The sequence below is a fragment of the Pristiophorus japonicus genome, chromosome 24 (genome assembly GCF_044704955.1).
Source record: "Pristiophorus japonicus isolate sPriJap1 chromosome 24, sPriJap1.hap1, whole genome shotgun sequence".
In the NCBI taxonomy this organism is placed as follows: domain Eukaryota; kingdom Metazoa; phylum Chordata; class Chondrichthyes; family Pristiophoridae; genus Pristiophorus; species Pristiophorus japonicus.
The window spans coordinates 836,590-864,237 of NC_092000.1; the positions used below are offsets into that span (position 1 = coordinate 836,590).

At 45.2% G+C, this 27,648-nt stretch overlaps 1 protein-coding gene across 1 annotated transcript; it reads right to left on the reverse strand.

Moving 5' to 3' along the window:
• LOC139238003 (tumor necrosis factor ligand superfamily member 14-like) lies at nucleotides 1-27,648 on the reverse strand. Its single transcript, XM_070867401.1, has 4 exons — nucleotides 27,433-27,648; nucleotides 16,807-16,834; nucleotides 5,138-5,185; nucleotides 1-695 (listed from the first exon to the last, which is right to left on the reverse strand). The coding sequence occupies exons 1-4, from the start codon at nucleotides 27,646-27,648 to the stop codon at nucleotides 280-282; spliced, it is 708 nt and encodes a 235-aa protein (XP_070723502.1). The 3' UTR covers nucleotides 1-279.

Genomic DNA, 27,648 nt, shown 5'->3' on the forward strand with positions numbered 1-27,648 from the left:
ATCAAGCATGTGCCCATTTGCTGAGAGGGTGACTAGCGGGGGGCAAATACCACACATAATGGTGGCACACACAGGTGGTATCATGTGAACGTCAGCTTTGCAAGCCATGTTTCAGTGTAAATGCTTCCATTGTAAAATCAAAACTACATACCTAGTTGATCACTATCGCGTGGTACATTCAGACCCCTCACATCAGCAAAGCAGGAAATGAGCACATAGGTTTGAAATAGGTGTTCACTTACTGAATGAGACAAATAGATAGAAAGTCTGACAGACAAATTAAATCATAAAAGCGCCAAAGAATGTCTCTGCATCATTGGAGATTCTCAAAAGTTTTTTATCCGTTATTTTAATGAACACCTGATCACCTTCATTAAAGTCAAATATTGCGCCCAAATAACTATTGTCCAGCCACTGGTCCACGTTCTCTCCGGTGCAGAAAAATTTCCGAACAGCCATTAATTCGATAGGTTCTGGATAAGCGGCTCCCTTTTTGAATACGGTCTGCTTCAGAAACCCATTTTTTTCAACATCACAACTTATTTCTCCCAATAGGATCTTGGAATAAATGAAGTAATGACCAGATTTTTTAATCACCAAAGCTCCTTCCTTATAATCAATTCCACGCAGGAAAGCAATCCCTCTGTTGTGCTCCCACTGCAGTCGGTCATACCCAGAAACACTGCAGTTACATCCTGCAGGAATAAGAACATCTATCAATATTGTTCCAATCAGACACGTTCCATCATTACAAATTATCTGTGGTGATCATTCATACTTTCATTACCTCCACTATTCCAATACTGTCCTGGCCAGCCTCCTCTCTTTCACCTTCCGTAAACTTGAGCTCAACCAAAACTCTGCTGCCCCTTTTCTAATTCGCATCAAGATCCATTCACCCATCACCCCCTGTGCTCGCTGACTTACATTGGTTCCCAGTCTAGCAACGCTTTCAATTTAAAATTCTCATCCTCGTTTTCAAATCCCTCCCTATCTGTAATCTTCTCCAGCCCTATAACCAATGTTCCCTTTAAGCTTCAAGGCCGCGCAGTGCTTTGCAGCTCCCGCTTTTAAACAGGAAAATCCGCGCATGCGTAATGTTTTGAATGTGCTCTCAGCCAAACAAAAAAATTAAAGGGAACATTGCCTACAATTCTCCGAGCACTCTACATTCCTGCAATTCTGGGCTATTGTGGATACCCCACTTCCTTTGCCCAACCATTGGTGGCTGTGCCTTCAGCCATCTTGGCCTTAAGATCTGGAATCCCCTCACCAAACCTCTTCGCCTCTCTCTTCTCTTTTAAGACACTCCTTAAAACCAACCTCTCTGACCAAAACAAGGCTTGTATTCCCTTGAATATAGAAGATTAAGGAATGACCTAATTGAAATGTTTTAAGATGATTAAAGGATTTGATAGTGTAGATAGAGATAAACTATTTCCTCCAGTGGGAGAATCAAGAACAAGGGGCATAACCTTAAATTTAGAGCCAGGCCGTTCAGGGGTGATGCCAGGAAGCACTTCTTCACACAAAGGGTAGAGGAAATCTGGAACTCGCTCCCCCCAAAAAGGTGGCAGAGGTGAGGGGTCAATTCAAAACTGAGATTGATAGATTTTTGTGGAACATGAAGATTTCAGTGAGATGATTTACAGCATCATTTCTAAATCAAAGTCTAGGTAACACATTCCGGAGCTGTTATTGGGTTACTGATTAACTTCTTTTATGTACTGAACAAAGCTTCCATACTTCCAAATGCTTTTACCCTCACATTCCCTGTATATCTCTCACATTCCCTGTATATCTCTCACATTCCCTGTATATTTCTCATATTCCCTGTATATCTCCTATATCTCCCTATTCCCTGTATATCTCCCCATTCTCTGTATATCTCCCCATTCCCTGTATATCTCTCACATTCCCTATTTTTCTCCCACATTCCCTGTATTTCTCCAAAAATACACATTAAATGGTATGACACTGAGAAGTGTCGAGGAACAGAGGGACCTGGGAGTGCAGGTCCACAGATCCCTGAAGGTAGCAGGCCTGGTAGATCAGGTGGTTAAGAAAGCATACGGGATACTTGCCTTTATTAGCCGAGGCATAGAATATAAGGAGGTTATGCTTGAACTGTATAAAACACTGGTTAGGCCACAGCTGGAGTACTGCGTGCAGTTCTGGTCACTACATTACAGGAAGGATGTGATTGCATTGGGGAGGGTACAGAGGAGATTTACGAGGATGTTGCCGGGAGTGGAGAATCTAAGCTATGAGGATAGATTGGATAGGCTGGGTTTGTTTTCCTTGGAACAGAGGAGGCTGAAGAGAGACCTCATTGAGGTGTATAAAATTATGAGGGGCCTAGATATAGTTAATAGAAAGGGCCTATTTCCCTTAGCAGAGGAGTCAACAACCAGGGGTATTAAGTTAAAGTAATTGGTAGAAGGTTTAGAGGAGATTTGAGGGGAAATTTCTTCACCCAGAGGGTGGTGGGGGTCTGGAACTCACTGCCTGAAAGGGTGGTAGAGGCAGAAACCCTCACCACATTTAAAAAGTACTTGAATGAGCACTTGAAGTGCCGTAACCTGCTGTGCTTCGGACCGAGAGCTGGAAAGTGGGATTAGGCTGGATAGCCTCTTGTTGGCTGGTACGGACACGATGGGCCGAAATGGCCTCCTTCTGAGCTAAACATAGAAACATAGAAAATAGGTGCAGGAGTAGGCCATTCGGCCCTTCGAGCCTGCACCACCATTCAATATGATCCTGGCTGATCATTCCCTCAGTACCCCATTCCTGCTTTCTCTCCATACCCCTGATCCCTTTAGCCGTAAGGGCCACATCTAACTCCCTTCTGAATATATCTAACGAACTGGCCTCAACAACTCTCTGCGGTAGAGAATTCCACAGGTTCACAACTCTCTGAGGGAAGAAGTTTCTCCTCATCTCGGTCGTAAATGGCTTACCGCTTATCCTTAGGCTGTGACCCCTGGTTCTGGACTTCCCCAACATCGGGAACATTCTTCCAGCATCTAACTTGTCCAGTCCCGTCAGAATCTTATATGTTTCTATGAGATCCCATCTCATTCTTCTAAATTTTCTAAATTCCAGTGAATATAAGCCTAGTCGATCAAAGTCTTTCTTCATATGTCAGTCCTGCCATCCCGGGAATCAGTCTGGTGAACCTTCGCTGCACTCCCTCAGTAGCAAGAACGTCCTTCCTTAGATTAAGAGACCAAAACTGAACACAATATTCCAGGTGAGGCCTCACCAAGGCCCTGTACAACTGCAGTAAGACCTCCCTGCTCTTATACTCAAATCTTCTCGCTATGAAGGCCAACATACCATTTGCCTGCTACTTCTATGATTCCCTGTATATCTCACATTCCCTGTATATCTCCCACATTCCCCGTATATCTCCCACATTCCCCGTATATCTCACATTCCCTGTATATCTCACATTCCAGTATTATCATTTCTCACTGTCGCCCACCTTTGTCTGTTCTCCAGGTCCCGCTCCTCTAACATCCTGTCAACAATTACCCTCATGTGATCAATCTGCCCAATCTCTCTTTTGGGATTATACTCAGGTAATTTAAATTGGTGGGGGTATTAGAATGCTGCAAGGCCGGAATTTAATTTTTCAGTTTTAAGTTCATATCCCCTCCCCCACATGCTAACAACCCCTAATAATGCATATTCTGGTAATATTTTCGCCACGATTGTGCGCCAATATTTGGCGGGAAATCCTCCGTTTCCAACTTCCACCAATGTTTGTTTTCCGGCGCCGACCATGTGCACCAATTTAAATATTTTAGGCGCAGACATGAGTGAAAACGGGATTGGCCGCTGTTTTTGTGCAGTTAAGTGATTTTGGCCGTCCACGATTTTTTTCAGCGTGAAGCTCAAAAGCCCCCCAAAAAAAACCTTCCGTGAACTTAAGCAAATCGGCGCAGCGTACAAAAGGACATTGGGGCCAGGCAAAAGAAGACAAAATAAAGTACAAATGCATGGATTCTTTTGACAGAATACTCGGAAAATAACTCGGAAAGTAATTTCCGAGTTTTTGGAGCGAGACAATGTAAAAAACAAATGTATAATTTTTTCGGAGGGAACTGAAATAACTCTATCCGGCTGGGTTCTTTTTCACCCAAATTGCAACTGTCCACCCCAACAGAATCGTTGCTGACCAGGCTCCAGGCATGGGTCGAAGGAGTGCCGGCCAGGCAGAATCGCAAGCTCGGTCGGCCCGGGCTGCTTTTGAAGCTGAGCGTCGAGTTGTTGTGCTTGTGCCGTGGAATTTCAACTCGCAAGGTGCAGGGGGGGGGGGCATTCGGCCTGGGGTTGCAGCGAGGGAGCGGGCTTTGACTGTCAGTGTGTCTCTGGTTGTCCTGGCAACCTCAGCTTTTCGCGCATGCCCACAGAGTTTTTGGCGCACACTTGAAGCTCCGCTCCCAGAATTAACTTTGGGTAGCATGGCAGCAAAATGTAATTTACTTTAGGGAGAGTTGCGATTTTTTTTTGCCGCAACTGAGCAAAAGAAAATCGTACGTTATTGTTCGCGGGCACCAAAATCAGGAAAGTGGAAAATAGGGGCCATGGTAAGAAATACTGCACCCCTTTACAATTTGTCGATAGGTCCACCTAATCTTCTAATTGATCTTTGTAGCAGTTATATAAAACTTGGTGGCTTGCTCTGGGCATTAAGAGTCAACCGTATAGTCTGGGACCCCAATCACATGTAGGGCCAAACTTCACTGATCATAGAACCATAGAAATTTACAGCACGGAAGGAGGCCATTTCGGCCAATCGTGTCCACGCCGGCCGACCAAGAGGCTATCCAGCCTAATCCCACTTTCCCGCTCTCGGTCCGTAGCCCTGCAGGTTACGGCACTTCAAGTGCACATCCAAGTACTTTTTAAATGTGGTGAGGGTTTCTGCCTCTACCACCCTTTCAGGCCGTGAGTTCCAGACCCCCACCACCCTCTGGGTGAAAACAGTTCCCCTTAAATCCCCTCTAAACCTCCCACCACTTACTTTAAATCATACTGTCATACTGATAATATAATTCACCTTACTGTAATAATCTCAAACTGTGCTTAATTTATTTTAAATTATGGCACTCACGAGATATATTCTTACCAGTAACATGAGCTGCAGGCTTTGTTAAATCTTGGACAATCATGGAATCTTGGTGCAAATAATAAAAGAAAAATTCTCCATAAAATGACATTTGAACATTCTCTGACAGATAATGTATAAAAACAAAGTTCTGTAAATATTCCAAAGACTTTCACTATGTTCACTATTACACATATTTAACAATTCGTTAGAAAAAGGTGCAGTACCAAAACTGGCAGATAGCTAAAGTCATTCCAGTAGTTAAGAAGGGAGAAAGAATATGTCCAGGAACTATAGACCAGTCAGCTTTATCATCGGTGGTATGAAAGGTAATGGAATCTCTACTAAAGGAGAAAATAGAAAAACATATAGGGCTAGAACCTCCACTTTTGTGCTTATCGCCCAAAAACGGGCGTTATTTCCGGCATGGGCGGTAAAAAAGGGTTTTCAGATCGCTGGCTTCTCGCCCATTCTCAAAAAACCTAATTCACATTTTTGAAAATGGGCGTTACCGCGAGCGATATCAAATAGTTGGTAGAGTTAAATTTTTTTGACCTCGTGTCGTAAAGTGTGGCCGTCCTTAGCAACGGCATGGCAACGCTCAATTTCTGCGATTCTGGAGGTCAAGGGTCACCATGACAAGCGCAGAAGAGGAGACAGAGAGAGAGGGAGCTCAGAGGGACTGAAGGCGTGTGTGGGTGTGGTGTGGCTGCTTTGGGAGGAAGCAAATAGGCAAACAAAAAGTAGGTGTTAACAGCCACATATTTGCCCGAATTTGACCTATAATGGAGAGAGAGGAGGAGGCATCACAGTACGCTGTGGAGACTGACGCTGGAGAGAGCAGTGAGGTGGGAGAGGAGCACATTGGAGGCCGTAAAAGAGCCAGGAGGTTCTTGGACGAGGCAAATGCCTCCCTCCTGCAGGAGGTCGAGTCACGCTGGGGTGATTTGCCACAGGGAGGGCGTGGGAAGCCCACCCCAAAGGCCTACCAGACGATATGGACCGAGATAGCAGAGATGGTCTCGTCGGCGACCAACGAGGTGCGTGAGGGTAACCAATGCCGCAAACGATGGAACGACCTTGTGCGATCTGCAAGAGTAAGTATTACATTGATTTACATGTACTTATGTATTTATATAATGTGATTTGTAACAGTCATGAGTGACTATCATCAGATGTGAGGTCTTGCACTTTTACCGGGAATGTTTTATTCAAAGTCTGCGGTAACGGTGTACATCTTTACGAAAAGAATGATAATCATAATAATCATGATTACATCTGTTGGTTATGTGTTGTATCAGTGTCTGTGACAGGACCTAGCAATGATATCACGCAATGATCTCATGCCATGTCGTCCTGTCACCTTTTACAGAAGAAGCTCTCGACGATGAGGTCCATGCAGAGGCGAATGGGTGGGGGGCCACTGGTCCCCAGCGACATCACTGAGATGGAGGAGCGAGTGCTCACACTCGTGGGGAGCACCCCCGGACAGCCATGGACGCATTTGCAGATCCTGAAGTGATGCCACGTGAGTAAAGCTTACACCATTGCGTGATGTAAAGTCAATAGATGCCACACCAACTCATATCAGACCAATCATATATGATAGATGATTTCTAAAAGTGTCATAGAAATAATGCTGGCCTAATGAAAATCATTGCAATGCACAATATGTTGATGGTGATGAAATGTGATGTCTGCGATGATTTTGAGAGCGGTGGTGCTTTTGTTGTGCATATGCTGTGTGTAGCGCTGGACTCACCTTGTCACCGTAGCGCCCCCTTCTCCTCTAACAACCTCATTTGTGTCTTGCAGCTCAGCCAGCAGCGCGGCCCCAGGCAAGGCCACAGAGGCCAGAAGGTGGGGAGGCAGGGCAGGTGTCGGTGGACGATCCTACTACATTAATGCTGAGGAGCTCCGATTGTCACCCGTCAATCTGCTGGATCTGCTCTCAACGGATGAGAGCGCGGACTTCGAAGAACCTGCATCACCACGCTCCAGAACCCATTCCACCCCAAGGCCATCTATTGGTCCTCCGGTCATTCCCGCCTCCACTCTGGAGGTACCGGCCCCAAGCACCTCTCCACAGGGAACCCAATTTGTCCCCAGGATGGCGCCGACCCCGCGGAGGCCTCGTGGACGCGGCAGGTCTGTTCCACGAGCGCGACATGACAGCGGAGAGATGGTTCAGTTGTCCAGGAGGACTGTAGTCATTGGTGACCAGCTCATCGAGGCTTTGGGGGGCATATCCTTACACCTGGCCACCATGACCGAGTACATTCCGTGGATGGCAGAGGCCCTGGATGCGATAGCCAGAACACTGCTGCCACAGGCCTCCCAGTGGTCCCTGAGTGCGGCACTCCACCCCTAGGTTCCGCACCACCAATGCGAACGAGAGATGCGAGCAAGGACCAAGATTCTGCTTCTGCATCAGAGAATGCTGCTCCCTCAGCACATCCTGCTCTCGTACCCATCCAACCAACGCATCTGCCTTCATACCCCCAATGAGGCACCGCCTGAGGAGCTCCTCGGCCAGGCACCATAGAGCAAGGAGGGGAAGGGGTAGAGGTGGGGAGAAGAAGGAGAGGGGGGAAGGAAAGTGAGGTGCATGTCCGCAGGTGATGGCTGTGTTATATCTCCATCTGGGTGTATGCAATTTGTTGCAATGTATGGGGGCTGGGGACCACGCTCTTGCTTTACCTTTGTAGTCTGCGTTGCTGGACATGTTGAACTTGTGTTTGATGTCAATGGTGGAAAAGGTGGGATTTCAGCGGGGGTTGTGTGTTACTGGTTGTGATACTTATGATTTCAGACCAATGTTGGTATTAAACTTTTGTTATTGAATATAACCTTGTTGCGCATTGTCTCAGATAGCTGGACCGTTACACACTGGTGATTCCTTACCATGAAAGGGTTAAATACAACTTAACATCAATCAATGTAAACTTTAACTGGCACGAAGGTGATGGGCACCATTGATTTCTGAGCTGCACACACACAGCAGTTTGTCAGTGTTGTCACTCACATCAGCGCTCTTTCAGGCAAATTTTTCCAATATCAGCTCCTCACATAAGAGTGGGATTTAACAAATACCAGCCACACTGCTGGCGTCCGTCCCGGTTAGTTCCACTTTTTGTGGGCGTTTTTTTGAGTGGGCGATATTCTGGGCGATACGTGTGGGAGGTGGTGAAATTGTCAGTGGGCGATCTCCATGGCTGCTAGTTTAGGTAAATGTGCTCTTTACGACAAAAAACAGTCGCCAAGGCGTTATCATTGAATCTCGGCGTTAATTCCGTGAGGAAAGTAACACTGGCCGATATTATGGGCGTTGAAATCACCCATTCTGCTGATTCCGCCCCAAAAAAGTGAGCGGCCGGTAATATTTTTTCTCGGTGTTAAGCCCGTGGAGAAAATAACGCTCATCGATAAGTCTCCTAAAAAAGCCCGTCGGTTTCTATTTTGTGCCAAAATGGGCGATATCTGGGCGTTATGCGTCATTTCAGCGGTAAAATAGGCGTTAAGTGGGCGTTAAGCAGGCAAAGAAAGGGAAGGTTCTAGCCCATAGAAACCAACAATGTAATAGTAAACAGTCAGCATGGATTTCAAAATGGAAAGTCTTGCTTGACCAACCTCATTGAACTATTTAAAGAGGTAACAGAGCGAGTAGATAAGGGAAATGTGGTAGATGTACTATATCTACATTTTCAAAATGCCTTCGATGAGGTACCATGTAATAGACTAATGAATACGGTAAGAGAAGGCGGAGTCAGAGCACAAGTAGCAGAATGGATAGTTAGCTGGCTGCAAGACAGAGGAGCAAAGGAATCTTGGGAGTACTAATGCATAAATCACTACAAGTAGTGACACAATTTAATAAGGCCATAAAAAGGCAAGCCAAACACTAGGGTTTACTTCTAAAGGAATAGAATGCTAAACTTGTATCAAATCTTAGTTAGATCACACTTGGAGTACTGTGTGCAGTTCTGGGCGCCATGTTATTAAAAGGATATAGAGGCACTGGAGAAGGTGCTGGGAAGATTTACCAGGATGATACCATAACTGTGAGGGTATACCTATCAGGAAAGGATGAACAGGCTGGGTCTCTTTTCTCTTGAAAAAAGAAGGCTGAGGGGTGATCTAATAGAGGTCTTTAAAATTATGGAAGGTTTCAATAGAGTGGGCACAGAGAGAGTGTTTCCACTTGTGGGGAAGAGCACAACTATGTTGCAATTAGATTATTCCAATTGCCTTTGCATCCCTAGGCTGGAAAAGGAGAAACCATCAGATAGGGTTCCTACCTTTAATCGCTGGAAAGTGCACATGTAGATATTGAATGAGGACAAGATTGGGCTTGGCTATGATGTCACCAATAGGTTCATCTTTAGTTGGGTTAGTTATTGCAGGCTGAATGAGTCCCACAGAAGCGTAGCCCAGCAACAGTAAGTGGCCGTGCCTTCTGTTGCCTAGGCCCCAAGCTCTGGAACTCCCTGTCTAAAACTTTCCACCTCTCTACCTCTCTTTGCTCCTTCAAGACGCTCCTTAAAACTTACCTCTTTGACCCAGCTTTTGGTCACCTGTGCTAATTGCTACTTATGCAGCTCGGTGTCAAATCTTTTGTCTCATAACACTCCTGTGAAGCGCCTTGGGTCGTTTCACTACGTTAAAGGCGCTATATAAATACAAGTTGTTGTGGTTGTTGTCTCCAGGAGCGACTATCATCAACTGTGAGATCTTTAATTTACTGAGGGGGGACGGGAAAGGTTCAATTACATCAATGGTTGTAGATCTCCATGGGGCCAGGTCACAAGTGGAATCCCACAGGACTGCCTCTTGGGAGCGTTTATGTTTATTATCTTGATAAATGATTTCCATGAGGATATTGATGCAACAATTCATAAACCTGCAGATAATACAAAAATGTGCACAGTAGTTGCGAATTTAGACCAAATAAATAGGTTGCAATTTAATTAAGTTAGGGGACTGGCCCTGAGTGTGATAGAAGTCTTTCGATATTGATAAGTGTAGCATTATGCAGTTGAAATGGGGACTCTCCAGTGGTGTGTACCATGCAGGGTTCCTGTTAAAGGTTAGTCATCAAGAGAGGGACCGGGGGGTTTCAGTTGATAAAGTATTAAAGGTTCAAAAGAAGTGTGACAATACCATTGAAAAAGCAAATAGCATTTTAGGTTGAATTGCTATAAGAATACAATATAAAACTAAGAGCACTTTACTTAAGCTGCACATGACTACTGTGTCCAGCTTTGGTCATCACACAGGGTGGAAGGTATGGAGCTTTGATAGAAGATGTACAGGAGGATGGTCCCCATTTTTAGGGCTCTTGGTTATCAGGAGGGCACCAGGCACTGAGGCTATTTTCATTGGCGAAATACAGGCTCAGATGGAATATGATTGAGGTTTTTTAAATTATGAAAGGATTGGATTCTGTCCCGTTAGCTAGGTTGTTTTGGATGGATGGGCATGGTAGGACTAGTCAGCATAAGTGAAAAATCCACAGGCAAAGAGTTAGGTTAGAGGTTGTGAAGTATTTATTTTCTGAGTCATTGCCCTAGGAAAGCAATAACTGGAGCAGTGGTGGGTATGGGTTCCCCAGAACCCTTCAAAATGGAGCTGGACAGGTTCCTGAGAGAGGAGAACATTTCCAGTTAGGGTAAGTTGTGGGATAGCTGAGATTACAAAGTAACACAGTAGATATCATATCCTTGGATTTTCAAGAAGGCTTCAATGAGGTATGACACGGTCGGCTCATGACAAAGGTTAGGGCATGTGGAGCCAGTGGACAAATAGCTGAATGGATAGCAAATTGGCTAAAAAATAGGAAGCAGAGAGTAGGGGTATAGAGTAGTTATTCAGATTCGTAGAAAGTATTGTTCCACAAGGATCAGTGCTGGGACCACTGTATTCATAGGTTACATTAATGATTTGGACTTAGGAACAAGTAACTCAATATCAAAATTTGTAGATGATACCAAACTGAGGAAGAATTCAACATAATACATTAGAAAACTTGACTGGGCCGTTAAATGGCAAATTTACTATGTGAGATGATGCACTTTGGTAAGAAAAATAGAAATATTACCTATACCTTAGAAAATAAGATACTGAATGGGGTAGAAGAGCAAAGAGATCTAGGGACACAAGTGAACAATTTATTAAAAACAGCATTACAGGTCAGCAAAGCAATAACAAAGCACTGGGATTTATTTCCCAATCAAACGGGCTGTCCTGGATGGTGCTGAGCTTTTTTGAGTGTTGTTGGAGCTGCACTCCTCCAGGCAAGTGGAGAGTATTATATCACACTCCTGACTTGCGACTTGTAGATGGTGGAAAGGCTTTGGGGAGTCAGGAGGTGAGACACTCGTCGCAGAATACCCAGCCTCTGACCTGCTCTTGTTGCCACAGTATTTATGTGGCTGGTCCAGTTAAGTTTCTGATCAATGGTGACCCCCAGAATGTTGATGGTGGGGGATTCGGCGATGGGAATGCCATTGAATGTCATGGGGCGGTGGTTAGACTCTCGCTTGTTGGAGATAGTTATTACCTGGAACTTGTGTGGCGCAAATGTTACTTGCCACTTATCAGCTCAAGCCTGAATGTCGTCCAGGTCTTGCTGCACGGACTGCTTCATTATCTGAGGAGTTGTGAATGGCACTGAACACTGTGCAATCATCAGCGAACATCCCCACTTCTGACCTTATGATGGAGGGAAGGTCATTGATGAAGCAGCTGAAGATGGTTGGGCCTAGGGCAATGCCCTGAGGAACTCCTGCAGCGATGTCCGGGGCTGGGACCAACAACCACAACCATGCTAGGTATGACTCCAGCCAGTGCAGATTTCCCCCGATGCCACACTCAGTCAAATGCTGCCGATGTCGAGGGCAGTCACTCTCACCTCACCTCTGGAATTCAGCTCTTTTGTCCATGTTTGGACCAAGGCTGTGATGAGGTCTGGAGCCGAGTGGTCCTGGCGGACCCAAACTGGACATCGGTGAGCAGGTTATTGGTGAGTAAGTGTCGCTTGATAGCACCGTCGACGACACCTTCCATCACTTTGCTGATGATTGACAGTAGACTGATGGGGCAGTAATTGGCCAGATTGGATTTGTTCTGCTTTTTGTGGACAGGACATACCTGGGCAATTTTCCACATTGTCGGATAGATGCCAGTGTTCTGGCTGTACTGGAACAGATTGGCTAGAGGCACGGCTAGTTCTGGAGTACAAGTCTTCAGCGCGACACAAGATGTTGTCAGGGCCCAGAGCCTTTGTTGTATCCAGTGTGCTCAGCCGTTTCTTAATATCACGTGGAGTGAATCGAATTGGCTGAAGACTGGATTCTGTGGTGCTGAGGACCTCAGGAAAAGCCGATATAGATCATCCACTTGGCACTTTTGGCGGAAGATGGTTGCAAACGTTTCAGCCTTGTCTTTTGCACTCACGTGCTGGGCTCCACCATCATTAAGTTTGGAGATATTCATGGAGCCTCCTCCTCCCTTTAGTTTAATGGTCCACCACCATTCACGACTGGATGTGGTAGGACTGCAGAGCTTTCATCTGGTCCGTTGATTGTGGGTCCAATCCCTCCCAGTGTCACTATTGATCCGTCCTAGTATCTACTCCAATCCCTCCCAGTGTCACTATTGATCCGTCCTAGTATCTGCTGTAATTCCTCCTAATGTCACTATTGACCCGTCCTAGTATCTGCTCCAATCCCTCCCAGTGTCACTAATGGTCCGTCCGAGTATCTATTCCAATCCCTCCCAATGTCACTATTGATCCATCCTAGTATCTGCTGTAATTCCTCCTAATGTCACTATTGATCTGTCCTAGTATCTGCTCCAATCCCTCCCAGTGTCACTATTGATCTGTCCTAGTATCTGCTCCAATCCCTCCCAGTGTCACTAATGATCCGTCCGAGTATCTATTCCAATCCCTCCCAATGTCACTATTGATCCATCCTAGTATCTGTTCCAATCCCTCCCAGTGTCACTATTGATCTGTCCTAGTATCTGTTCCAATATCTCCCAATGTCACTATTGACCCGTCCTAGTATCTGCTCCAATCCCTCCCAGTGTCACTATTGATCTGTCCTAGTATCTGCTCCAATCCCTCCCAGTGACTATTGATCTGTCCTAGTATCTACTCCAATCCCTCCCAGTGTCACTATTGATCTGTACTAGTATCTATTCCAATCCCTCCCAGTGTCACTAATGATCCGTCCGAGTATCTATTCCAATCCCTCCCAATGTCACTATTGATCCATCCAAGTATCTGTTCCAATCCCTCCCAGTGTCACTATTGATCTGTCCTAGTATCTGCTCCAATCCCTCCCAGTCTCACTATTGATCTGTCCGAGTATCTGCTCCAATCCCTCCCAATGTCACTATTGATCTGTCCTAGTATCTACTCCAATCCCTCCCAGTGTCACTATTGATCTGTCCTAGTATCTGTTCCAATCCCTCCCAGTGTCACTATTGATCTATCCTAGTATCTGCTCCAATCCCTCCCAATGTCACTATTGATCTGTCCTAGTATCTACTCCAATCCCTCCCAGTGTCACTATTGATCTGTCCTAGTATCTATTCCAATCCCTCCCAGTGTCACTATTGATCTGTCCTAGTATCTACTCCAATCCCTCCCAGTGTCACTAATGATCTGTCCTAGTATCTGCTCCAATCCCTCCCAGTGTCACTATTGATCTGTCCTAGTATCTGCTCCAATCCCTCCCAGTGTCACTATTGATCTGTCCTAGTATCTGCTCCAATCCCTCCCAGTGTCACTATTGATCTGTCCTAGTATCTGCTCCAATCCCTCCCAGTGTCACTATTGATCTGTCCTAGTATCTGCTCCAATCCCTCCCAGTGTCACTATTGACCTGTCCGAGTATCTGCTCCAATCCCTCCCAGTGTCACTATTGATCTGTCCTAGTATCTACTCCAATCCCTCCCAGTGTCACTATTGATCTGTCCTAGTATCTGCTCCAATCCCTCCCAGTGTCACTATTGATCCGTCCTAGTATCTGCTCAAATCCCTCCCAGTGTCACTATTGATCTGTCCTAGTATCTACTCCAATCCCTCCCAGTGTCACTATTGATCCGTCCTAGTATCTACTCCAATCCCTCCCAGTGTCACTATTGATCTGTCCTAGTATCTACTCCAATCCCTCCCAGTGTCACTATTGATCCGTTCGAGTATCTGCTCCAATCCCTCCCAGTGTCACTATTGATCTGTCCTAGTATCTGCTCCAATCCCTCCCAGTGTCACTATTGATCTGTCCTAGTATCTACTCCGATCCCTCCCAGTGTCACTATTGATCCGCCCTAGTATCTGCTCCAATCCCTCCCAGTGTCACTATTGATCTGTCCTAGTATCTACTCCAATCCCTCCCAGTGTCACTATTGATCTGTCCTAGTATCTACTCCGATCCCTCCCAGTGTCACTATTGATCCGCCCTAGTATCTGCTCCAATCCCTCCCAGTGTCACTATTGATCTGTCCTAGTATCTACTCCAATCCCTCCCAGTGTCACTATTGATCCGTCCTAGTATCTACTCCAATCCCTCCCAGTGTCACTATTGATCTGTCCTAGTATCTGCTCCAATCCTTCCAAGTGTCACTATTGATCTGTCCTAATATCTACTCCAATCCCTCCCAGTGTCACTATTGGTCTGTCCTAGTATCTGCTCCAATCCCTCCCAGTGTCACTAATGATCCGTCCGAGTATCTATTCCAATCCCTCCCAATGTCACTATTGATCCGTCCTAGTATCTGCTCCAATCCCTCCCAGTGTCACTATTGATCTGTCCTAGTATCTGCTCCAATCCCTCCCAGTGACTATTGATCTGTCCTAGTATCTACTCCAATTCCTCCCAGTGTCACTATTGATCTGTACTAGTATCTATTCCAATCCCTCCCAGTGTCACTAATGATCCGTCCGAGTATCTATTCCAATCCCTCCCAATGTCACTATTGATCCATCCTAGTATCTGCTCCAATCCCTCCCAGTGTCACTATTGATCTGTCCTAGTATCTGCTCCAATCCCTCCCAGTGTCACTATTGATCTGTCCTAGTATCTGCTCCAATCCCTCCCAGTGTCACTATTGATCTATTCTAGTATCTACTCCAATCCCTCCCAATGTCACTATTGATCCATCCTAGTATCTACTCCAATCCCTCCCAGTGTCACTAATGATCCGTCCGAGTATCTATTCCAATCCCTCCCAATGTCACTATTGATCCATCCTAGTATCTGCTCCAATCCCTCCCAGTGTCACTATTGATCTGTCCTAGTATCTGCTCCAATCCCTCCCAGTGTCACTATTGATCTGTCCTAGTATCTGCTCCAATCCCTCCCAGTGTCACTATTGATCTATTCTAGTATCTACTCCAATCCCTCCCAGTGTCACTATTGACCCGTCCTAGTATCTACTCCAATCCCTCCCAGTGTCACTATTGATCTGTCCTAGTATCTACTCCAATCCCTCCCAATGTCACTATTGATCTATCCTAGTATCTGCTCCAATCCCTCCCAATGTCACTATTGATCCGTCCTAGTATCTACTCCAATCCCTCCCAGTGTCACTATTGATCCGTCCTAGTATCTACTCCAATCCCTCCCAGTGTCACTATTGATCTGTCCTAGTATCTACTCCAATCCCTCCCAGTGTCACTATTGATCCGTCCTAGTATCTGCTCCAATCCCTCCCAGTGTCACTAATGATCTGTCCTAGTATCTGCTCCAATCCCTCCCAGTGTCACTATTGATCTGTCCTAGTATCTGCTCCAATCCCTCCCAGTGTCACTATTGATCCGTCCTAGTATCTGCTCCAATCCTTCCAAGTGTCACTATTGATCCGTCCTAGTATCTACTCCAATCCCTCCCAGTGTCACTATTGATCTGTCCTAGTATCTACTCCAATCCCTCCCAGTGTCACTATTGATCCGTCCTAGTATCTGCTCCAATCCCTCCCAGTGTCACTAATGATCTGTCCTAGTATCTGCTCCAATCCCTCCCAGTGTCACTATTGATCTGTCCTAGTATCTGCTCCAATCCCTCCCAGTGTCACTATTGATCCGTCCTAGTATCTGCTCCAATCCCTCCCAATGTCAACACTAATCTTTTCAAATATCAACATCATTTTCTCCAAGCGTCCCCATCAAACACTCCCAATTCAGTTTACAGCATAGGTTAGATGCAGAGTAAAGCTCCCTCTGCAACTACCCATCCTAAATCTGATACAGCATGGGACATGTGCCCAGTATCGCTGTTCTAACAATGTGTCTGTGTGATAGCCTCAGACGAGAACATGCCTGAATTTTTCTATATTCCACACCAACCATCGTTATTGTCTTTCTGAGTGAGACTGATATTTTGAGATGAATTGGGGCCAGTGTTGTGTTGTGGGCCCTGATCCACTAGAAACTGGGTTCATACTGTTCCAATTCATGTCAGACCCTCACAATAGTCACTTTAATCTGATCACACTGGGCTGGATATCAGTTCAAATCTCCAGGTAAAAGATCGTTGACTAACTCTATGAATCACACATGTTTTCAGATAATAATTATGTATAACTGAATACAGTTCTATAAATATGAATGAATAATTCTTCTTACAGAAACACATTACTGCCCTTGTAAATGCCAGGTTTAATTTAACAAAATCATCACTCACCCTGGGATCTTCCAGCAAGAGAAGAATTCTGGAAAAAAAATGGGAAACAATCAATTAAAATGTGCATCAATATCAGTATACTCATCAAGAGGCCCTGGCTCCATTGTCAAAGAAGAGCATCATGAATTCATCCAAACCTCAGTCGCATTCGTTGCCTTGCTCTATTTACTGTCAGTAATTCCATTCTCACTCAGGCTCACCACCTGAAATGTTCAATTGCTGTTTCTCTTTTAGGTGCTGAGTAGTTCCAGTATTTTCTGTTTTTAATGCTTTTCATCATGTGTCCCACTGCCAGACTCTGAGAGCCCCAGCTCTGTTAGTTTAACAACTTGGCTGTTAAAGCATAGAAAGCATATTGCCTTATTGCTGCAGAATTCCTTGCTATTTATTTTTAAAATTTGATTGAGGGAGGATTGGTTAGTGAACTGGTTTAGCAAAACTGCATTTACCACCAGGGGTTGAGTTTAAATCTAGTGCTGGTTGATAGGATGAGATTCTTGTAGGAGTTATACCACATTATGACATCTCACTGTCACACATCGTGACATCACATTGTCACATACCGTGACACCTTACTGTCACATGTCACATACGGTGACACTTCACACACCGTGACATCTTACTGTCACATGTCACACACCGTGACACTTCACACACCGTGACATCTTACTGTCACATGTCACACACCGTGACACCTCACTCCGTGACACCTCACATTGTCACACACTGTGACACCTCACACTCCGTGACACCTCACATTGTCACATACCGTGACATCTTACTGTCACATGTCACACACCGTGACACCTCACACTCCGTGACACCTCACATTGTCACATACCGTGATATCTTACTGTCACATGTCACACACCGTGACACCTTACTGTCACATGTCACACACCGTGACACCTCACACTCCGTGACACCTCACATTGTCACACACCGTGACACCTGACTGTCACATGTCACACACCGTGACACCTCACACTCCGTGACACCTCACATTGTCACACACCGTGACATCTTACTGTCACATGTCACACACCGTGACACCTGACTGTCACATGTCACACACCGTGACACCTCACACTCCGTGACACCTCACATTGTCACATACCGTGATATCTTACTGTCACATGTCACACACCGTGACACCTGACTGTCACATGTCACACACCGTGACACCTCACACTCACACATGGTGCCAGCTCACTATGACACCCAGCAACACCTTCGTGTTACTTTTTAGTGAATAGATTAGCTGAATTTGGTGCCACATGGCATCTAATTCCACCCCATAGTTTCTTATTACATTTGATGAGAAGTAGAGAGCAGAAGGTTGAGTCTGCAGTGACTTCTTTTCACCACACTCATTTCTCTGTGGTTTTCAGATTAGTCTGGCAAAATAAAGCCAATATTTTAAAAATAGAAATATATAAAATGGAAGAAGGTATGGAACTCAAATCACAGGGAAAGTGTTTGAAGTGATGTCACCCTGTCTCTGTGATGCTCCCAGAGTTAAGTTAATCCGTCCAATATTTATGTGGTCATTCTGGGTCACATGTTGGGTTACAACTATTGAAGTTTATAGCACAGAATTATGTCATTTGGCCTATTGGCTCTGTGCTATAAATCTTGGTGAGAGCAATCCAAAACTAATCGTAATGCCATATTCTCTTCCTAGAGCACTGTACCTCCTCCTGTTTAAAATATTTATCAAATTTTCCTGTTAAAGAGGCAATGGTCACTCCCTGTAGCAAAGCGTTCTATGCTCCAACAAATCTCTCTAAAAAACATTCTGCTAACGTTTCTTCTCACTCTCTTAGTGACAATGTTAAATCACTAACTCTCCAGCTAGCAAAAATAAACTTTCCTCGTTATTCATTCTACTCACAATGTCAGATGTGGCTTAGTGTTAGCACTCGCTCATCTCTGAGTCAGAAGGTCATGATGCCGGAGAGGGACCGCACCACTGTTGGAAATGCTGCCTTTTGGATGAGACATTAAGCTACCCTCTCAGGTGGCTGTAAAAGATCCCATGGCACTATTTGAAGAACAGAGGAATCTTGGCTGATGATTATATCTTATCCAACACCACCAAAAACAGATTATCTGGTCATTTATTTAATTGCTGTTTGCGGGACCTTGATGTGTGCTGTGTTTCTAACACTATAACATACATTACAAACATTTCTTACATTACATTACATATTTTGGGACATCTTGAAGTACAAAACACGATATGAATGCAAGTTCTTCCTTCTATTTATAATCCCACTCCTATGTATTTCTCTCGTAATTTATTCCGCAACTTCAGTGAAAAGTCCCCCATGACTTCCTTACTTATAACTTCCTCATTTTTAATTTATGGGATTTTGAATCCTTCACCACAGGGGAAAGAATTGCTGGGATCAGTTTGCCAATCCCTTTCAGTCTTGAAAAGTTCGACCTCGAAACCTCTTTTCCAAAAATAGCCCAACTTTTTAATCTTCCTTTAAAATTTAAATTCCTAATATTATGTATCTGGGCCTGTCCTACTGTTCTTACTCTACATTGTTTAGCTAACGTATCTTAGATCACTTTCATAGGCCAATCTCAATTCTTTGTGCCTTCCAGATTATCTTGATATCTCAGTAAGTTTTTGGTAACATGCCTAGGATAATGAACGGAATGGAGTCCATTATTAAGGAAGCAGTAGCGGGACATTTGGAAAAGCATGATTCAATCAAGCAGAGTCAGCATGGTTTTTGTCATCTTTGTCATCTTTGGGATCACTAGCCACTAGATGGCGTCACTGTTGGAGGCCATTGGGCTGCACACACGTGTGTGCAGCCCAAGTATAAAAGGCCAGCCATTTTGTATATTAGTCACTTTGGGCCTTAATAAACCAGAGCCAAGGTCATACCTCTTGGAGTTAAACAGTACTCAATCTAACAGTTATTGCATACACAACATTTGGCAACTAGGCAACACGAACCTTTGCAAGCAAAACTGAGCACAATTGGATTGTTGGAGCGATTTGTGGAAGGAGAAGATTGGGCAGACTTTGTGAGCCGTTTGAGCTAGTTCTTTGTGGCCAACAAAATGGAGGAGGTCGGCGACACAGATCGGCGCCGGGCGCTGTTCCTCACGGTTTGTGGTCCAAATATTTATAGCCTGACAAAGAATCTACTCCTGCCTGTGAGTCCAACAGAGAGGATGTATGAAGAATTGTGTACACTGGTACAGGACAACCTTAATCCAGACGAAGGCATCATCATCTCGAGATACAGGTTTTACACGCACGTTCGCTCAGAGGGCCAGAATGCGGCAGAATTCGTTGCCAACCTGAGACATCTAGCGGGACTGTGTAAGTTCGGGGTTGTATTGGCAGACATGCTGCGGGACTTCTTTGTAATCGGCATCACCCACGAGGTGATCCTGCGTAAACTACTGGCGGTGGAGACGTTGGACTTGAACAGGGCCATCACGATCGCTCAGTCATGCATCACGACGGATAGAAGTCTAAAGCAGGTATCAGTGAAAAATCGAAACTCGGCAAGTGCTGTAAATATAATTGATTCGGCGTTCGGTAGAGCGGCACATGGCAGGGCCTACCCGACTGCATAGGCCCAAAGTCCGCCAGTGGGAATGCATCCGATTTCTCCGTGTTGGCGTTGTGGGGAAATCACCGGCACCAGCAGTGCCGATTTAAGCAATATAGTTGCAAAGGCAGTCCGAGAGTGAGGCATCTCCAGAGCAAGTGTCTGCAGATGAGCAAGTGTGCTGCAACACATCACATGGAGGATGATGGTCAGACTAGCGCGGATCCGGATACGCAATCCGAGATACCAGAGGAGGAAGTGTATGGACTGTACTCGTTCCTAACTTAGAGCAAACCGATAATGATCACCGTGAAATTTAATGAGATGCCGGTATCGATGGATCTGGACACGGGGGAGAGTCAATCGATAATGAGCCAAAGGGCATTCGACAAGCTGTGGGATACTAAGGCTGTGAGGACCAGGCTGAGTCCAGTCAATGCCAAGTTGTGCACGTACACGCAAAGAACTCATAACAGTGCTTGGCAGTGCCACAATTAAAGTGTCGTATGACGGTGCGGTTCACGAGTTACCACTATGGATTGTTCCAGGCAATGGCCCAACGCTGTTCGGCAGGAACTGGCTTGAAAAAAATCAGATGTGACTGGAACAACATCAAGGCGTTGTTGTCGGAGGAAGATACATGTGCCGAGTACTGAGCAAGTTCCCCTCGCTGTTCGAACCAGGCATCGGCAACTTCACGGGAGCCAAGGTGCAGATCCACGTGGACCCGGATGCAAGACCGTCCATCATAAAGCTCGGGCAGTGCCGTATATGATGAGGGAGGTCGCAATTGAACTGGACAGACTCCAGCGTGAAGGGATCATATCACCAGTCGAATTTAATGAATGGGCCAGCCCCATTGTTCCTGTGCTGAAAAGTGGTGGCACAGTCAGAATCTGTGGAGACTACAAGGCTACGATCAACAGGGTTTCGAAACAGGATCAGTACCTGTTACCGAAGGCTGATGACTTGTTTGCAATGTAGCCGGGGGGAAAGTCGTTCACCAAACTGGACTTGACGTGGCCTACATGACACAGGAGTTGGTCGAGACGTCGAAGAGACATACGTGCATTAACACGCATAAAGGACTGTTTATTTATCACTGGTGCCCTTTTGGAATTCACTCGGCTGCAGCAATATTTCAGAGGAACGTGGAGAATCTACTGAAGTCCGTTCCCAGAACTGTTGTGTTCCAAGATGACATCCTGATCCCAGGTTATGACTCCGAAGAACATCTGAACAACCTGGAAGAGGTTCTACATCGTCTGGACAAAGTGGGACTCAGACTGAAATGCTCGAAGTGCGACTTCATGGCACCAGAGGTCGAATTCCTGGGGAGGAAAATTGCTGCTGACGGCATCAGGCCCACGGACACGAAAACCAAGGCCATCCAGAATGCACCCAAGCCGCAGAATGTGACGGAGCTGTGTTCGTTCCTGGGTCTACTCAACTACTTCGGTAACTTCCTACCTAGACTGAGCACCTTATTAGAACCACTGCACATGGTGCTGAGAAAAGGCGACAACTGGGTGTGGGGTGCGTCTCAAGTCAGAGCTTTTGAGGAAGCCACTAATCTGTTTTGCTCTAACAAGCTGCTGGTACATTATGACCCATGTAAACGTTTAGTATTGGCCTGTGATGCATCGTCATATGGAATTGGTTGCGTGCTCCAACAAGCTAATGAGTCGGTTATTCTTCAACCAGTCGTGCATGCTTCAAAAAGTTTTTAAAGCGGAAAGAGCCTACAGCATGGGAGAGAAAGAAGCACTAGCCTGTGTGTATGGGTTAAAAAGATGCATCAGTACCTGTTTGGTTTGAACTGGAGACAGATCACAAGCCACTCATTTCATTGTTCTCTGAAAATAAAGGTATCAATACCAATGCTTCATCCCGCATCAAGAGGTGGGCGCTGACATTATCTGCTTATGATTATGTCATTCACCATAGACCTGGCACCGAGAATTGTGCCGATGCATTGAGCCGTCTGCCGTTGCCCACACCGGAGGTGGAAACGCCACAACAGGCGGACCTATTGTTAGCTATGGATGCTTTTGAGAGTAAAGGAACCCCTGTCACAGTTCAACAAGTTAAGACCTGGACCAGCCAGGACCCGATTTTATCGGTGGTGAAGAGTTGATTGGTCTGCCATTCCCAAGCAAATGTGCGAGGAGACCAAACCTTACATTCGTCGCAAAGATGAACTGTCTATTCAGTCGGATTGTATACTGTGGGGCAATCGTGTTGTTATGCCCAAGAAAGGGAGAGAGAAATTTGTACGTGAGCTACATAGCACACATCCCAGCATTATAATGATGAAAGCCATTGCCAGGTCTCATGTATGGCGGCTGGGAATTGACTCTGAGCTGGAATCATGTGTGCATCAGTGCAACACTTGCATGCAGCTTAGTAAAGCACCAGCGGAATCGCCACTGGGCCTGTGGTCGTGGCCGTCCAAACCATGGTCCAGGATCCACATCGACTTTGCAGGTCCCTTCCTTTTCAGTTGTGGTGGATGCATATTCGAAGTGGATAGAGTGTATAATCATGTCACCCAGTACATCCACAGCTACCATTGAGAATCTCAGTGTCATGTTCGCAACACATGGTCTGCCTGACATCATTGTTAGTGACAACGGATCGTGCTTCACCAGTCAGGAGTTTCAAGAGTTCATGAAACTCAATGGTATCAAACATGTAAGGTCAGTACCGTTCAAACCTGCATCCAATGGGCAAGCAGAACATGCTGTCCAAATCATAAAGCAGAGTATGAAGCGAGTAACTCAAGGATCACTGCAGACCTGCCTGTCATGCATACTGCTTAGTTACAGGACAAGACCACACACGCTTACCGGGGTCTCGCTTGCTGAACTAATGATGAAGAGAGGTCTTAAGACCAAGCTATCTCTTGTACACCCTGACTTGAATAATCATGTTGAATATAGAAGACAAAGTCAGCAAAGGTATCACAATCGCACAGCTGTGTCACACGATATTTCTGTAAATGATCCTGTATATGTTCTGAATTATGGTCAGGGTCCCAAGTGGATCGCTGGTACTGTCATGGCCAAGGAGGGCAACAGAGTATTTATTGTCAAGCTCAAAAATGGGCAAACATGCAGGAAACATATGGATCAGACAAAGCTGTGGCACACAGACAAATCGGAACAGTCGGAGGAAGAGACAGTCAACGACCAACCAACCTACCCTCAGTCATCAGAGGACTCAGTGGTCATCAGTGAATCGGGACTTTCAATCACTGACATGTTCAATGAAAATGGACTTTCAATCCCTGACATGGCCATTGCCACTCCCACCAGGTCAGCCACCCAGCCACCAGTCACAACAGACTCAACACTCACCCAAGGCTGGAGTTGAACTGAGACGGTGTAAGAGAAATTTGGCATTAGGGGTACCAGCGGGACAAGGGTTAAAGTGTTGGTTCCTGCACCGACCTATAAGGAGGTAAAAGGCCTCTCTTCGGCCTTGTACCAAGGCTCCAGAAGTTATCAATTCAATAATATTCCGACAGGATACGATGTGAGAACCTAAACAGACATTGATAAGACCTTGCGAAGAGGCTCGCGGCAGACTCACGGGCATCAAGGAGAATCAACAAATTCTGACCTAATGAAGTCATTCTAGTCACGGTCTAAGGTGGTCACGAGGGTCTTGGCCTGTCAATCCAAAGTAGCACTAATAAGGTAGTTCAATTAGAGATCTAGGGAGGTCTTGTCCGGGAACAGAGGGGTTTTGAAATGTATAAAAGTTGCATGATTGTGCTGTTCGGAGAGCATCCCCACTCACAGGCGGCTGTGATAAGGGATGTTCCCAGACGTTCATAATAAAGATCGTTATACTATGCCATCCGTCTCTGTCTGCTAACTTCGAGAATTGCTACGTGGGCTGGGGCGAGCGGCGACCCTCAATATCAATGGGCCCGCTCGTGGGAAAGGAAGCCTTCCCATCTCCCCCTTACAGACGGTCAACCCAGGAGCGTAAAACACCGGACCGTCTCAATTTGTAAAAGACTGTGTTAATATCTCAGAGGGGAGTATTGGCATGTATGTACTTTTGTGATTACTAGCCACTAGATGGCATCACTGTTGGAGGCAATTGGGCTGCACGCACGCATTAGTCACTTTGGGCCTTAATAAAGCAGAGCCAAGGTTATACCTCTTGGAGTTAAACAGTAATCAGTCTAACAGTTATTGCATACACAACAGTTTTATGAAAGGGAAATCATGTTTGACAAATTTGTTGGAGTTCTTTGAGGATGTAACGATCACGGTGGATAAGGGGGAACCAGTGGATGTGGTGTATTTGGGTTTACAGAAAGCATTCGATAAGGTGCCATATAAAAGGTTACTGCACAAGATAAAAGTTCACGGGGTTGGGGATAATATATTAGCATAGATAGAGGATTGGCTAACTAACAGAAAATAGAAAGTCAGGAGAAATCGGTATTTTCCGGTTGGCAAATAATGATTAGTGGGGGGTGCTGGGGCCTCAACTATTTACAATCTATATTAATGACTTGGATGAAGGGACTGAGTGTAATGTAGCCAAGTTTGCTGATGATACAAAGACAGGCGGGAAAGCAAATTGTGAGGAGGACACAAAAAATCTGCAAAAGGACATAGACAGGCTAAGTGAGTGGGCAAACATTTGGCAGATGGAGTATAATGTGGGAAATGTGAGATTATCCACTTTGGCAGAAATAATAGAAAAGCAAATTATAATTTAAATGGAGAAAAATTGCAAAGTGCTGCACTACAGAGGGATCTGGGGGTCCTTGTGCATGAAACACAAAAAGTGAGTATGCAGGTACAGCAAGTAATCAGGAAGGCAAATGGAATGTTGGCCTTTATTGCAAGGGGGATAGAGTATAAAAGCAGAGAAGTCCTGCTACAACTGTACAGGGTATTGGTGAGACCACACCTGGAATACTGTGTACAGTTTTGGTCTCCGTATTTAAGGAAGGATATACTTGCATTGGAGGCTGTTCAGAGAAGGTTCACTGGGTTGATTCTGGAGATGAGGGGGCTGACTTATGAGGATAGTTGAGTAGGTTGGGCCTATACACATTGGAGTTCAGAAGAATGAGAGGTGATCTTATTGAAACTTTAAGATAATGAGGGAGCTCGGTAAGGTGGATGCAGAGAGGATGTTTCCACTCATAGGGGAAACTAAAACTAGGGGACATAGTCTCAGAATAAGGGGCCGCCTATTTAAACCCTAACCCTAACCGAGATGAGGAGAAATTTCTTCTCACGGAGGGCTGTAAATCTTTTGGAATTCTCTGCCCCAGAGAGCTGTGGAGGCTGGGTCACTGAATATATTTAAGGTGGAGATAGACAGACTTTTGAGCGATAAGGGAATAAAGGGTTATGGGGAGCGGGCGGGGAAGTGGAGCTGAGTCCATGATCAGATCAGCCATGATCTTATTGAATGGCAGAGCAGGCTCGAGGGGCCAAATGGCCGACTCCTGCTCCTATTTCTTATGTTCTTATGACTTGTGGTAATTCCACATGGCTATGGGAATAGTCCTGTGTCACTGTAGAGTCTCCCAGTGTTGATCAGTGATAGAGCATCACATTGGACCTTGTTTTAGGGTTAAACTACTGTGACTTTAACAAAGAATAAATAACGGTAATATGCATATATATTTACAGTAAAACTATTCTATAATTCATTGAACGATAACTAATAAATCGTAACTCTAAATGCCAAGCTACTATTTTGAAAATAAGTTTTATACAATATCTTCTATAACTTACCACTCTGAGAGCTGTAAAAGTCTGAACAATATCTCTTGCAAGTTCCAAACTGACTTTAAGATTTGAACAGCTATTGCTCCTTAAATAGCCCCCAATTTTTGACACAGCTCGAACTACCTTTGTTGTCTCCTCTATTGTAACCCCCAGATCTCCTGCCTGTCCCATTTAACACCCACTACAGCCCCTCGATTGCTCCCGATTACACACTGTGCTGCAGTTTATGGTCAATCGGACAATTTGCTTTGTGCAGATTGCAGCTCATTTCTAACTCTGCTTTTTCACAACTTAATGTGCTGCAATTTGATCAATTTTTGTTTCCTCTATTTACTAAATCTTGACATGATCAAAGTCACATCCCAGAACATCCTTTTATACAAATAAAGTTACTGCAGAGATTCGCCCCTTCTCATTGTCTTTAGGTCCCCTGGTAGAATCACTGCCACTGTCAGGTGTATGACAGTGCTGCTCTTAAATGGTCACTGGGAAAATGATTTGTAGAACAGCTTATGGTTCATCCCTACAATTTCCTTCCATTTCCATATTGAATCATAAAGTCAACATTGAATGCTTAACAGTGACAGGCCAACCTGTATAGTCTCCCCTCCCCATGATGGGCTCATTGCATAGGACATGTACACCCATGTACACTCCATGGTACAGCACCTGGGGCTCCCTCACATGGTGGCACAGCATATTCCGATCATCCACCTCTGTGAGAGTTACACTAATTATTAAACACTAGCCATATTTATTGGCTTTGATTAATCTCACAGTCTTCAACATCAGAGTCCCACATTTACCCCAATAATATGACAGCCTTGTTCATTCATTTACAGACCTGCCAGCGGGAGAGCGTGTCAGGGACCTGTAATGATTGGGTTATTAACACAGTAACTCAGAGTTTCTTTGACTTTCATTGATTCGATCCCTGGGTTGGATTTATCTCTGCTGACATGCACTTGGCCCGTTCACCACTCAGAATAATTTACATTCAATACCATAGCCATTTTCACCTTTGGAAGATTCTGTGCAGAATTGAAAGTATCGGCACTTTATTGATCTGGTTCTGTTAGAGCCATCGGTCAGACGGATAGGAAACATGATTTAATCAAAGGAGGTAATGAGCTGAAGGCTCGGGTGTACAGGGACAGAACAGTTACTAGTACCCCAAATTTTCCTCTGTATGTGCACTGCAATTTGTCTACATGTGTCTCACTGAACAAGACAACTTAGTATACGAGAAGGATAAGTTGTACATGGTTTACCTCGGGTAACTTGGAGCTGAAATCCTGAACATCAGATTGCAGTTTCCACAGATAAAACGCTCCTAGTCCATCTCCAATCAGAGCCAACAGCACCAGCATCAGGAGGAACTTGTGTGTCAAAGTCAAACCTTTCCGTTTACTCGAAGTTGCAAAAGGGACAGTGTCTGCCTGTCCATCCACAACGAAAACTGAAGGATAAACATAGTTATCCCCCAT

Bases quoted from the DNA above. Each gene is read 5' to 3' on its own strand.
- LOC139238003 (XM_070867401.1), bottom strand. From the start codon at position 27,648: ATGGGGGATAACTATGTTTATCCTTCAGTTTTCGTTGTGGATGGACAG. The intron at 16,835-27,432 runs GTAAACCATGTA...TTTTTTTTCCAG, and splicing joins TCAGCTCCAAGTTACCCGAG to AATTCTTCTCTTGCTGGAAG. The intron at 5,186-16,806 runs GTGAGTGATGAT...ATTTGCACCAAG, and splicing joins TCTTGCTGGAAGATCCCAGG to ATTCCATGATTGTCCAAGAT.